The sequence below is a fragment of the Falco peregrinus genome, chromosome 6 (genome assembly GCF_023634155.1).
Source record: "Falco peregrinus isolate bFalPer1 chromosome 6, bFalPer1.pri, whole genome shotgun sequence".
NCBI lineage: Eukaryota > Metazoa > Chordata > Aves > Falconiformes > Falconidae > Falco > Falco peregrinus.
In genome coordinates this window covers 45,532,788-45,546,806 of record NC_073726.1, presented here as the reverse complement: position 1 = coordinate 45,546,806, position 14,019 = coordinate 45,532,788, and the positions used below count along the sequence as shown (strand labels likewise).

The 14,019-nt window shown below is 36.8% G+C and overlaps 1 protein-coding gene across 4 annotated transcripts in view; it reads left to right on the top strand.

The window, feature by feature from the left end:
* The window catches only part of DOCK4 (dedicator of cytokinesis 4), a 256,201-nt gene that overhangs the window by 210,215 nt on the left and 31,967 nt on the right, over positions 1–14,019 (top strand). For 2 of the 4 annotated variants that reach the window (XM_055807173.1, XM_055807171.1), the window contains exons 32-36: positions 718–803; positions 6,047–6,073; positions 6,233–6,328; positions 8,010–8,070; positions 11,730–11,823. In XM_055807173.1, the coding sequence (XP_055663148.1) occupies positions 718–803; positions 6,047–6,073; positions 6,233–6,328; positions 8,010–8,070; positions 11,730–11,823 (364 nt within the window). The remainder of the gene's footprint in view (positions 1–717; positions 804–6,046; positions 6,074–6,232; positions 6,329–8,009; positions 8,071–11,729; positions 11,824–14,019) is intronic. The other 2 variants (XM_055807174.1, XM_055807172.1) reach the window with 1 other exon arrangement.

The following is a 14,019-nucleotide window of genomic DNA, read 5'->3' as shown; positions in this document are numbered from 1 at the left end:
TGTGGTTGCTAATATATTACTGCTAAAAAGGAGGTTCGAAATATTCATACACAGTGTAGCCTCACCTCTGTGTTTTATATAATCAATACACTTAAGAATATACATTGAAGGAACCATTAGCCATCAGATATGTACTGTAAGTTTCTTTAGCTAATATGAAAATCCAGCAAATTGGATTTCTAACCAAATACACTGGCAGGTAAGGAAAGTTCAGAGAGTAAACCTGAGCCCCTAAGTGTTCTGAACAGTACAGACATTTTAAAGAATTAATTTATAAAGAGTGGGGTGCAAGTCAGAAGAGATGATAATTTTTATTAAAGTCTAAGAAAATGGCTTGTGCTTACAGCCCTGCAGTGAGAATTCAGGCAATTTATTTGGGCTGTGTGCTTTTTGTCTGACTCCATAAATAGATAGCTGCCTTAGCAGCAGCAAACGCTACTCAGCCTGTAGTTTTAAAGTCACGTTGCTCAATTTAGATTAGCTCCCTCCCTCAAAAAAAAAAAAAAAAAAAAAAAAAAACCACCAAAAAAAACCCCCCACAAACCTTGGGAATGGTAACAGCTTCAAAGAGATTAAGTGACTTACCAGATTTACATGATTGACCAATAATTCTAAGATATGCTTTTAGCAAAGTCCCTTATATAAAATCTTGCCTCAATTTTCTCTAATCTCATTAAAGGAAAAAGAGGCTGTTTACACCACACTTATATGTTGCAGGTGGAAGCAAAACTGATTGACAAACTGGACAGCCTAATGTCGGAAGGTAAAGGTGATGAAACATACCGAGAGCTCTTCAACAGTATGTGAGTAATATGTTTATTTGACGCTGATTCCTTGAGTTCGGTTGGTTATTGTAGAGAAGTAATGCTTAAATTTAGAAATGTAGAAACAATGCTTAAAACAGTTGTAATTTTTTTTTCTGAAAAATCTGAGGAATAAAACATTTTATGATGCTGTATGGCAGATGTAAAGTCTGGCTGTACTGCTTGCATAGAGCTATAATTGGGAAAGGCTGAATCTGTTGTATCACAGAACATGCTTTACATACCTACTAATTTTAAAATCAGAAAAGCAGGAAGTGCTTCATAATTGCACAGGGTGCAGGTAGAACTCAGATGAAGCCTTTTGAAAACAAGGCATGAGAATTCAACAAAAAACTGTTCAGTAAGTAATTTGCTGTTGCCAGAAACTTGTACTCATCTGTGTAATGTCACTTGTTGATTTCTTGATTGATGCAAACAATTTTATTTATTCTGATAAGAATATTCTATTACTTGATAAGCTTTTTAATATATTTTCATAAATGATATGAAATTTAATAGGAAAAGCTAATAATAATGCTGAATTCCCTAATGTTGCCCATAAGTTATCCCATTGACTGAAATAAATGATTGTCACAGAGTACAGGTACAAAATAACTTAACTGAACTCTGTCTCTGTTGTTCCTCAGAACTCAATTCCACCTAAGTGGAAGATTCCACCTGTTTCTGGTGTGTTTAGTAGGAGATGTACTGTTCCTCTTCAGCATTCGAAGCTGTGTATTCTAAACACATGCTTTTTTTCTGTTTATATGGCTTCTTAACCATTCCTCCTTAAGTATTAGTTTTAGCTCTGTTGTCTTTGCCTAAATAAGAACATTCAGATCTTGGAGTCTGTGAATAGGAAACATAATAATCTGTAATTGTGTTGAGTTGGAAAAAATTGAGTTCCCAAATATTTATCATTTACAGAAGCAAAAGTGGGTAGAGAGATTAGGCAGAATATTACAGAAATGGATGAATCATGGCAAAGAAAAGTACAGTATGCTAAAGCAGAAGTTTATTATAATTGTTGATGAATTTTTTTATATTCTGAGTAAAGACAATAAAAGGTAAGATGATTTCAATATTTTAGTAATACAGTATTCTAAGCTAAAAATTAAGTCATTAAGGAAAAAAACTTATTATTGAATGAAGTCTAAATGCATTCTCATGTGCAAAATACATCAGGAAGACTGTCACTGAAATAACTTAAAATTCTCTAAGAAAGCATATTGGTATGACATGTAGTTCCTAATTTTTGTTGTGGTTTTGAGTTAGATTTAAACTGGGGGATGTTAAACAAGATACAGTGAAAAATGGTGAAAGCCTTTTATAAATCTAAATGCTAAAGATGTAGTCATAGTAATTTAAATTGCAAAATGTCTCACAGCATCAGTATACTTGTTTCTGTTCTGGTCTAACAGAAGTTAAAACTAAACTCTTTGTGAGACTTCAGAGTAACTGCTCAAGTTCACTCCCAGCTTAAGAAAAAATAGTATTTATCGTTAGGTTTTTATCTGAGTTTGATTTGACTCTGTACATTAACACCTCTTGAGAGGTTGCAGAATTAATCTAAAATGGAGGATGACATAGTATTCTAGGGTATGTGAAGGAAAATGATTAAAATCAGATGGACATTTTAGGGAGCTGAATGCAAGGGATGGGGTCAGTTAGCTTGAGGTTTGGGGTTTTTTATTTCTTCCATGGATAATTTAAACTAAGCAATATTAGAGTGTCTCAGGCAGTGCAAGAAAGCAGACTTGTTTAGGCTGAATTGACAGAGATGTGGTATGAACCCAAGGACTGCGAAACAGTAATATAGTTTTGCAGCAAGCAGTGATTTTGTCATCTTAAATGAAAGCAAATGCTACAATATTACCTGATCTTTCTGAAGATTTAGCATGGTTGGTTTTGATGGGTACAGTTAGGAGCCAAGGGGATGCACACACCTACTATGGATACAGCCTAGTTACTGCAGTAGGTATGACACCTTCAGATTTTGTCATGCCTTTTGTTTATTTTGTCTGAATTGGAAAATGGATTTAAATCTCTCAACTCCTACGTTAACTGCTGGTTTTCCCCCAAAGACAATGACTGCATCTTTCCTTTGAACATCTTCTAGTTTCAAGGACAAATTATAATCATCTCTGGACATATCTGAAATATTATGTGCTTATAATTTACTGCTTATAATGGATTTATCTTTATCAAATTAAAAGTCATACTGAAAGTAGGGGGAAGATGATTGCTGTTTGTTTTGAATCAATGTCTTTCCAGGGACTTGAATGTGGACATTCAGTAGTTAGCTTCTGATGTCATTTGAAGAGCTGCAAAGCATGGAGTAGTGAACATTTTGCTATCACAAGAAACTAGATGTCGTAATTGCTACCCAGTGTAATCATGGTATGAAAGGTGCCCTGATCTACATTTACACTGTGACACTGCAATTGAATTCTTGAGTTAATTAGAACAGGGAAAAGAACTATTTCAGTTTATTAAACAGTCAGTGGTTAGAACAAAATTCTTGGAAGCCAAGGGGTATACTCAAGTAGCTCTTTTACCTGAATCCGATGGATGCTGCCAGTTTATTACTTCTGTAGCTGTATTCCAGTTTGGCCTGATTCAAGTCATTTCAGGTTTGAAGGTTAGGTGGCCCCATTATCAAAGCACAAAACCTGGGCTTATAGAGCTCCTCCGGGGACCTGGTGACAAGGCTTCTCTTTGAAGAAATTGGAGCTGATGTTCAAGCTGAGGAGGCATTTAATACTGAGATCTGCCTATTTGTGGGTGATTTCTTTAGCTATGAAGCTACTGTATAAAAAGTGATGACTGCTATCTCTCCCATGCTGTCTTCAGTCCTCTTAATTTCTTCCCCCAATTGCGTGACTGAATTCAGCACTGCCCAGTGCATTAGACTTCACCTGGACTGAGTCTTTCAGAGCCCTTCTGAATATTTTTGTGAGATTTGGGTAGCTCCTTACTCACCTCTGAACTTTTGCAGCAAAGTTTGACTTTAACCCATCTGACTAGATGAAGAAACCTCTGGCTGCAGTGAGGCACCTGGAGGGCTTTGTACTCTGGAATAGACATCCAGATGTTTTAAGGCACCTTTAGGATTAGATGTCTGTGAATTAGTGGTCTGAATAACTCTGTGGCTTAGGCATATAAAATCCGCTTACTACATGACTGAGCTAGCCTGAACATGGTTGTAAGCCTGGCATTCATCCCCGGAGATCTCTGATCCTCTGGGTCCCCACTCCACTCCCACTTCTGTATTCTTGGGAACCCAAGATTACAAAAAAACAAAACAAAAACAAAAAAATAAAAAACCAACCAAACCATAATTATTCAGATGAGCCCAGATGTTAGGTTTATAGTAGCATGGATAGGCAGAAATGTTTTCATTGTTTCTCTATATTGTTTATCCCCCTTAGTACTTGTTAGAATTCTCATAGCATCATGGTTGTGCTTTGGGACTTCTAAGTAATAGGAATTTAATTATATCTAGATATAGCCATGAGGAAGCCGAGGGATATATTTGAGTAGTCTTTCATTCTGAGTGTTTGTTCTCTGCATTGTGGTGAAAGATGTATGGTGGAAAGTGTCATGAAATTGTTGAACAATTTTATGACTTTTTTATTAACTGATGACATTGATGTCAGTGTGAATAAGTACTTTGAGTGTATCTACACAACCCATTTGTAGAAATTGTGTATTTATAATAAATATGTCAATACGTTTATAAAGAACATGCATAAGTCAAATGCAGATGAAAACCATCTTTTTTACAAGAGAAGTCAGACTTCTGCTAGTTTTCTACATGAACTGTAGGTAATTATTTTGATTAATTTAGCTTGAAACGTTCCGATTTAACACAGAGTTTAAAGGCAATAGAAAGGAAAAATCAGTGCAGTAAACAGTGCTTAAGAATGTAAGAGGTTCTACTCTTATTTCTTGTTAGACACGAAAACTTGTATTGAAAGGAACATAAGGGGTTTAAAAGCAAATGAAGTCAGCCTGTATATTCTGTGTCGAAAGCAGAGATTCCCTTCTGAACATGAGGGGAAGACATGCGATTGCCTGCTAAAGAGCAGTAGTGAGTCTAAGATCGATGTGAGGGTGCAGAACGAAGATCAATGTTTCCTCCTTGCTTCCAGCAGAGCACATCATCATTTAAGTTGAATTAGTTTGGAGAATCGCATCTGTGACATCCCCTGCATGTAAGAAGCTGAACAGAGCTGGAGTGTATAGCTAGTGCAGCTGGCATGTAGGAGTTATTGGGCGCTGTTACATGTTTGCTGCAATTTGGATGTAGGAGTTTTATGGGACTGAACATGCTCAGTATAGAAGAAGGTCAGTGGAGCTGACAGCTTGCCCACTGCAGACAGAAGGTTTGGAGATGCTATTAACAACTCCAAAAAGCTCTAAGTATTTGGATGTGGCAATTTTCAGAGACTTCTAAGTAAACCCTACCTGAGTGCATTTTCAGGAAGACTGCTAAAGTATCTCCATGGACATGTGATCCATTTTCAGGAAGACTGCTGAAGTATCTCCATGGACATGTGATCCATTTGAGGGTGCATCCATCCCGCACCAAAGCATAAAAGTAACAGAGATCTGTACATAAATATTTCCTCGATCATTCTCAGAGAGGACATGTGGGAAATTCATGCCAAATGATTAATATTTGATAAGCTTAAGCAGTAAAAATCAGAGGCCTGTAATAGAAGGAAATATTAAGTATAGCTTTACTGACAGCTCCGCTTACTACACCGTTTTGAAGCCTTCTCACTTCAGTGTGTAATCTGCATTTGTCTTCATGTAAGGACTCAACACAACAGTTTTTAATAAGGAATCTTATGCCAGTTTAAGCTAATAGAATTTTACATGTGCATGATAGTATGTTCTCAGATGGAAAGATTAAGTGAAGAGATTAAAATCCCTTCCCCATTCTTAAATTTCATTCATACTGAAATATTGGAGAGGAGAGGAGGAAAAAATCTTAGTTTAAAAAGATGAGGTCACATTGAGAAGTTACATTGAGTTGATAAATACTCTGTTCAAGGTCCATCATTAAACTCCCTGTTTTCTGATGTATTAGCATGAAATTATATATTAAATTTTATGGAAGAGTTCTGATAAGTCTTTGGGATATTAGTATATTCTGAAAATTAGATATTTGATATATTTTAATCTGATGCAGCTAATATAAAAATCATTTGTTTTGTCAATGCTTCCTGGACTAGAATTCCACTTTTTGGTCCTTATCCTAGGTAAGACATTGTTTGCAAATTGTGCTTCTTGGGAGGGTGTTTGTAAAAGAAAATCTATCAAAGATGTTGCTAAGGTATTACAGTGCTGGTAAAAGCAGGCTGGTTGTCATAGCAACAGTTAAAAATAAACTGTGAAATTGTTTTGGCTTTTTTTTTCAGTCTACTGAAGAAAATTGAGCGGGAAACATGGAGGGAAAGTGGTGTTTCGTTAATCGCCACTGTGACTCGCCTCATGGAGAGGTTACTGGACTACAGGTGAGTGATTATCACAATTTGTAGGGCTGTCGTCTTTGAAATATTAGGAGTCAAATACAGTGATATTGCACAAACAGTGACTGCATGTGGACGCATCAACTGTACGTGCTCAGGATCTCTGGCAGCAGCTGCTTAATCAACAGGAAAATGAGACAAGCAGGCTGAAAACCAACGAAGTAGCCTCCTCATGGTATAAAAACCCAGTGACGTGCACAAGTTTCTTATCAAGGAAGATAGGAACCTTTGGCAGTCAGTGACTCAAATCTGTCTGAAGACACAGAGCTCAATACTAATCACTTGACAGTTGTTTTATAGAATATATAACCTTCTTTTCACTATGTCAGTCATGCTTAGTTGTAGTGTTAGGCAACATAGCAAGTATGTATACAAAAATATGATTTCTGGGTGAGGAGCTCACATCTGACTGTATCGCATGAACAAAGGAAAGAGAGAAATGAGAGACATACTCCCTTTCAGGAATGGAAGACTAAAAGGGGTTTTCTCAGCCAGTTGTGAATTCCATGTAGTAACTTCAGATTTCAGCTTAGTCCTTATTGCCATCAACTGTAGCGCTTTCTAGAGCTTAAGTATTAGATTTTTTTTTTCCCTGATACGATACAGACACTGTTGAGACCTGGCACTTCACTTTCTGTCGTCTCTGATAGTTTGACGGGAAAGCTGTTTCATCCACAGACACTGAACTCTATTTCTAGAAGCCTGACAGTGCTATTGCTCTTCAGGGATCAGTTGAAATACAGCCTCCAGGGCTCTCAGTCTTTCAAAACAATTGTGGCTACTGATAGTTACAAGAGTATTTGGGTTGATGGCTTAGGTCATGTAGGCAAGAATGTTTTCAAGTTACGTTAAATTTCTTTTAGTGACTGCATGATGATGCCTGCCTGTTTGTTTTTGACTCCAGCATGGTATACTGGCTATTTCCCCTGTGCGATAATGAAACTGCATGGTTCCATTTTAACTTTTGGCTTGGGGGTCAGATCTGTTGCTTCCCCAAACAATAAATGATACTAATTATAAAAGTGCTACTGAGGAAAATTTGGACATCTTGCAGAGATCAGTGTCATTCTGTTTTTAGAGGAGGAATTAATGCTGTAATTCCATGACCACTTTAGATGTACACTGTCCATGAAGAAAGCAAACTCATCCCTGCTCATTCCGTCATTCACATCACCCTCTTCCTTGTGCCAACACACTTGTTTGCGCTGCACTGTGGTGATCTGGCTGACATGGGCTAAAACTAACCCAGCAAAAGATGCTGCCTAATCTGTATCTCTTCCCAAGGTTTGTGCAGGCAGAGGTGCAGGACTGGGAATGAGTGCCTGAGAGCAGGACTGCCTCTTCTGGCAGCTGTGCTGGCTTCTGCTGGCATGATTTGAGCACAAGGTATGAAGAAAACAAATGATCTCCAGCAGTCACCTAGAAAATCAATGACAGAGCCAGGAAAAACAAAAACAAAAACAAACTTTCTTGATGATTGAGGTATTCCATGTCCTAGAAAAGGAGGCATGAAATCCCTTACACACCTGGGTCAGCTGTTCACCCAAATACCTTTGGGTTGCATCATTTCAGTCAGCTTGCCAAGGCAAGTATGTCTTTCTGAGGTGTTCTTCACTATAAGAGGTTACACGTCATTGCTTTTGACTTTCTTTACTTTCCGTTCTAGGGACTGCATGAAAATGGGAGAAGTGGATGGCAAAAAGATTGGCTGCACTGTTAGCCTTTTGGTTTGTATAATACTTTTTCTTTCCCTCTTTTGATTTCAGTTGAGCGTTTTCTAGTATGCAGCCACACATTTGAATAGGAGGTACCTTGCTTCTTGATGCAGTTTGAGTGGAAGCTGACAGAATAATATTGCACTTAGGATCACTGATACTATTTTTTTTCAGGGTGAAATTGATACAATGGGGAGTTTGTTTACCTTGGCATTTTATAGTTGGGCTCTGAGAGATCTCTAATACTGCTTTATTCAGTTTTCAGTCTCTTCCTACTGAATAAACGTCACAGAAGTATTTTTCAAGTGTAGTGGATCTCTGAGTTCATAGAAACAAGCCTTTCTTCCTTCCCTAAACCCAACAAAACTTACTTTTCTCCTGTTTCCTCTCTTCCCCAATAACTGACGCAAGTTGGTTCTTATGACATGTAATTTGGGATATCTTCTGAAGACTGCAGGCTATCTATTTTCTTCCAAATAGAAGAGCAAGAAATGCTGCCCAAGACCACCTCTTGTCTTGTTGTCATTACAACAAACAATGCAAATTCTTAGTATGAAAAAGATTTCATTTTTGCTGACAAGATGTGTTTTTGTTCTGGACCAGTTTCCACAGACAAGTTTGTTGACTTTCCTTAACCTTGGAAAGTTTCAGTTTTGGAAAGCTGTATTTTTAGCCAGAGGAAAAAAACAGAATAAGCTGACTTGTAATTTTGCATTTTTGATGTCAGCAAAACAATTTGGTATCACTTCTAAGTCACAGTTATACATGAGAGAATAAAGCATTTTTTCAGTAGGGAAGTAGCACTCTAAATAGGGATGATATTTACTATGTAGCCATAGAACAGCTGGCTTTCTGTCAGAATATCTGACATGATCTGAATTCTGTAAAGCACCTGGATTTTTTTCATCCTATCCCTAAAGATGTTTTGAACTATTATTAGCAAAGTTTTGCACAAAAAGAAAATTCAAATATTTTAAAAACACAAACCACCAGAATACTTTTTAATGGGATTTTTCAATTACTTGTACAGGCTAAGGTGGATTTCATATCCTAATAATTTTCAGGCAAATATTAATACTCTTTACACACCAGAGAAACAACAAATGCTCAATTTTGAAAAGGAAATCTCAGTTACAGAAGTAGCATACAAATTTTAAGACATTTACTTGCCCATATGACAGAGAACTGGTTGTCATCTCAAAAGCTGTTTCATGTAACAAGTAATTTGAGGAATGTATAATATTAAAATGATTTGAAGTCCAGAGGAGGAAGCAATATTTTATTTTTCAGCACTACTTTGAAGGTATTCTGACTTCCAAAGGTGGCAGGACTGGTTGGCACAAGAAAAAGAATTTTTACATTGTTTTGCCATAGAGGTATTTGCTGTTTCTCAAGAGAACAGAATTGTCCAAGTTAACCAAGTTATTAAATAAACTGGAATTATGCCACATCATGAAATCTCAGAAGGGGTATGCACCAGCAGCAATAACTTAGATGAAAGGAGAAGGTAGAAACTTTTTTCCTACTCTCCCCACCATCTGGTTCATCTGGAGTAGGTTTCACATTTGTAACGCTTGTTTGAAAAAGCTGGTTTGAGAGATGTCTAATGGAGTTAGAGTTAGTTCCTTATGCAAAAGAATCATCTAACTCCAGTTTGAAAGTTGACTTTCTGATGAAAGATCTGTCATCACTAAGCTGTACAGAAGCATTGAAAGTATGTTGAATAACTTTGGTAACTCACTGAGAAGTTTTTCGCAGGCATCCCTGGTCCTCATTAAGGTTTGATATTTAATTGATATTTCAGGTGCTATTAATCTAGAATTATATCTTCTTTTTAGAAAGAGGATGTTTTCCTATGATGCTCAAAGCTGGCATATGCCATCATGCCATTTAGGTAGAACATGTCCACATGGCCTGTTTGAATGTTGTTTTCAAACTGTTTTTTCTTAGGAAAAAAAAGCCTGTTAATTAGGGAAGTTTACTTTTTATGTCATGTCCCCTTTGGAAGACTAAATCGGTTATATTTTATATCTTGAAATAGTCTGTTGAAAAAACATGACTCCTTTATTAGCACAGTGTATTTCCTGAGCTGTGACTGGGTTGCCTTGGTGTGGTCTGCCTTGCAGACCAGCTCAGCTGGACATTGCTGTAGTTGAGCTTCAGACAAGAACTAGCTGATCTGTATAGTTTAGACTCGTGACAAGTACTGGAGCCTTCAGCACTTAGGGGTAAGAACCAAGAAGTCTGGTACTGCAGTTCAGCGCCGTATTTTGTCCTAATCTTTATGCTTTATTGCTTGCAAATCTGTGTTGCAGATTATGCTTTTTCTCAGACAGGTAAATATAAACAAGCAAACAGATATTTTTTCATTTTCTCTTGTAAAGAGAAGCATCTGTTCCTGATCTACACCTTGTGGGAGAAAAAGAGAAATCTTTGGATTATAAAGGCAGATGGCAGCCTAAAGGCGGCATGTCATTACAGAGCTATTCATATGTAGTCATTTCCTCAAGTCAGTTAAAATACTTTCTCTTCAGGGTTTTTATTTTGTTTTTTTCATAATGTTCCTCCCACCTTTCTCTTTGATAATAACTCATTTTAGGAAACAGTAACAGAATAAGAATACTGTACAACAGGGGAAAAACTTTGGCCACTTGCTTAGATTTCAAAACAGTAAGAGATTTGAATAATGGAACAGAAATTGTCAATTCCTAATGAGGACCATTGCTAAATTCTTCTGTCCTATAAATTTTTATTAACCAAAGCAGATTACCCTGAACATTAAGGATGGGCTAGCAGGGGGGCTTTAGCTGCATGTCCATAGTGAGTATGGCAGTACTTGTGAACAGTGCTATTGGGTTCTGTTCCTCTTCCTGTAACTTCTTCATACTTTGTTTTAGGGCTTGCAAATAAATAATAATGTTTTGAACTAAGCGTTTTGATATTGCATTCCATATTTTATCCATGTAACAACAAATAGCAGTTATATGTCCAGGAATCTTTAGCCACTTCTAGAAATTTTGTCGTGGATATCACTTTAGAATGCAACTTTGTGTATTTCAGTCATGCAGTGCAATATTTAGGCATCTGTTGTCAGTTTCCAGCATTAGTGAGGGCTGAAGAAATCTCATTTTTCACTCAGGTTTATGCTGTTTACAATACTGAATAGTTCTTCTTAAAGCTACCAAAGTCCTTCTGGCATTTTGGTATGACAGAAGGGAGAGTAGACATACCAGGCAGCAAATATTTTATCAAGACATGAATATAAAAGTCAGATTTCTGTCAATATTTTGAAATCAACATACAGCTTTCAGCAAGATACTAAACGACCTAAGTAAAGATATATGGGTGCACTTTTTGGATGGGTTAGTATTTATAAAGAAAGACCTGTCAGGCTTCACTTCTATCAGGTTCTTCCTCATGTTCTATGAGAGTTTAAGTAAAGTCACATTCAGGAGCATGTTAACTTGTCCATAGAAAATCTGCTATTCTATTTACTGTTTCTTACTGTATTACTGCAGCTTTTTGTAATGACTTTGTGCATGTGAATCATGTACATTTGGATCTATGCACGTGTTTTTAGAGCATTATGTTTGAAGTCTTTTGTTTGTAACCACTACCATATATATATAATTAGCTACTACATTTCATTAAAAAATTCAATTTTATTGCAGAATTTTTACAAGACTGAACTGAACAAGGAAGAGATGTATATTCGCTATATTCATAAGCTCTATGACCTACATCTGAAAGCACAGAACTTCACAGGTAATTTAGTACAAACTAGAAAAAGATATTTAGGGCTGGTCTGTGATTTGTGGTCTTCTGCAAACCTGTAAGCTGTATCCTCAGTGTAGAACATACTGACCCAGGCAACAGCTGAGTTTCCTTGCCCAATTAAGCTCTCTCAAAATACGGGTTTTTTTCAGCTCCACAACTCTGCTGTGCCATGTTGAATGTAAATGACTACTATTGATAGACACTAGCAATAAATGTGTGATACAGTCATTCTTCACCCAAGAGGAGTAAAATTCAGAGGAAGTTTCTGCGAGTCCATTTGGTAGTATCTGAGCCTGTATACTTTTTTCTAATGCTGCTGGTTAGCTGTTTGTGATGTTTTGCACAGCTGTGTTTCAGAATCTAACTTTTAGGTTAAAAAAACAGAAACAGACTCGTATTGCTTACTAACGATGAGACAGAGACCCTAAAACCTTTAACAAGTATAGCACTTTGCTGCTGTCTTTCTGAGTCTTGGCATATCACATTTGCAGTGCTGTTGTCCAGGATTTCTCACTGTGAATGTAGTGCCAGGGCTGGCCATTATCTTTTAAATGAAGAAATAAGAAGACAATATACATGGTTGTTTATACAACATAAAGTGCACTTCATTTGGGTAACTACATGCCGTCAATAATTGCTGGAGAAGATAAATGCAGTATCTCTTTAAATTAGCCAATCTTTGATTGTGAAAATATTTAAGTGACCTTATAATACCTCTTTTTCCCAGTGTTTGCAATTGCAACTGCATGTGTTCAAAATCACTCCAGAATATTTTCCTTCTCAAAAACAGATTAGTTCACTGCGGATCACTAGTAAACAGGCTACAGGTACCTACTGCCACAAGCAAATTTCCTTGTGCTTTTCTGCTATCCATAGGAAAGATCCTTTCTTTGAAATTTCCACAGTCATGGGTTTGAAGTGTAGACTAGCTAGGATATATTAAGGAGAGGTTTTAATTTCCTCATGTGACCTGGCAGTAGTGAGTCACAAGAGAGTTTTGATTATCAAGCAGCATCTTTGCCACAGCTGGCTTTTGTGCCAAACTGTTAATTTCCTGATTTTACATAACAGATGTTAGTAACTATTTAAGTAACGCTGAGCTCCCTTTGCAAATCAGCTGCTAATGTCTAATGTGTGTCCAGTTTACCATCAGCAGTGATATGAACCTAATTTTAATTATTTTGCTATCCATTCTTATTTTAAACAGTATTTTGCTCAAAATTTATTTCCAGGACTTTGTTCTATTTCCTGTGTATTTATTATTAACATGTGTGATTTCTGCATTCTTCACCATAGTAGATTACAACACTTTGATTTTTTTTTTTTTTCATTTATTTTATTTTATTTTTTTCCCATGACAGCCTTAAGGAAGGATTGCATCACACCCATGGCACTAGGATAGAGAGTCTTTCCACTATAAAACAGACCTATGTAGTCCATTGCCTTGCCTCATCAATTGATAGCAATACTCGGACCTTTTGTAAAACAGCTGATCAAAAGTACACGGGAGTAGAAAAAAAAGTTTGGTACTTCAGCAGCATTCATACACGTTGCACCATTAGCTCACGGACTGCAGTTTCATTCTAGGGATGAAACCAGCTTGCTCTTAAATTTTTTTTCTCTTTTGATAGTATGATTTACAGGACTGTTTCTAATAATTCTCTGGAAAAAAAAACCCCACAAGTTCTTTTTAATACAAAATGTAGCTTCAAATCTTTCTTGACACCGCACTTAGTTACAGCTATAAATGTAACTCTTTTGAGGCACATAAATGCACCGTTTCCTCTTGTGTCCCCTCAGTCACCTGAGAAGTGTAATGAGTTTGTCTTTTTATCTATCTACCTTAGAAATGTTTAGGTTTTTTAATCTTTCCTGTATAAATTGAATTTCCCATATCATGAGTCAACCCTGTATATCTCTCCTTACTGTTTTGGTGCACAGCCAATAGTTACAGGCCTCTCTCAGAGGTACCGATATGTTGGTTGTTGTGCTGGACACTGCCAGACACAGGATGCTGTGTAGAGGAACTCTTTGGATCTTTCATCCAGTATGGCCATGCTTATTTTAGAAACTTTCTATATATATATCTATCTATAAAAACTTAAAAAAATGGTATGGGAGACAAAAATATGTAAAAACTGAGGACCTGTAAGCCAAGTTAGAAAGGAAGGGTCATAGTGAGAT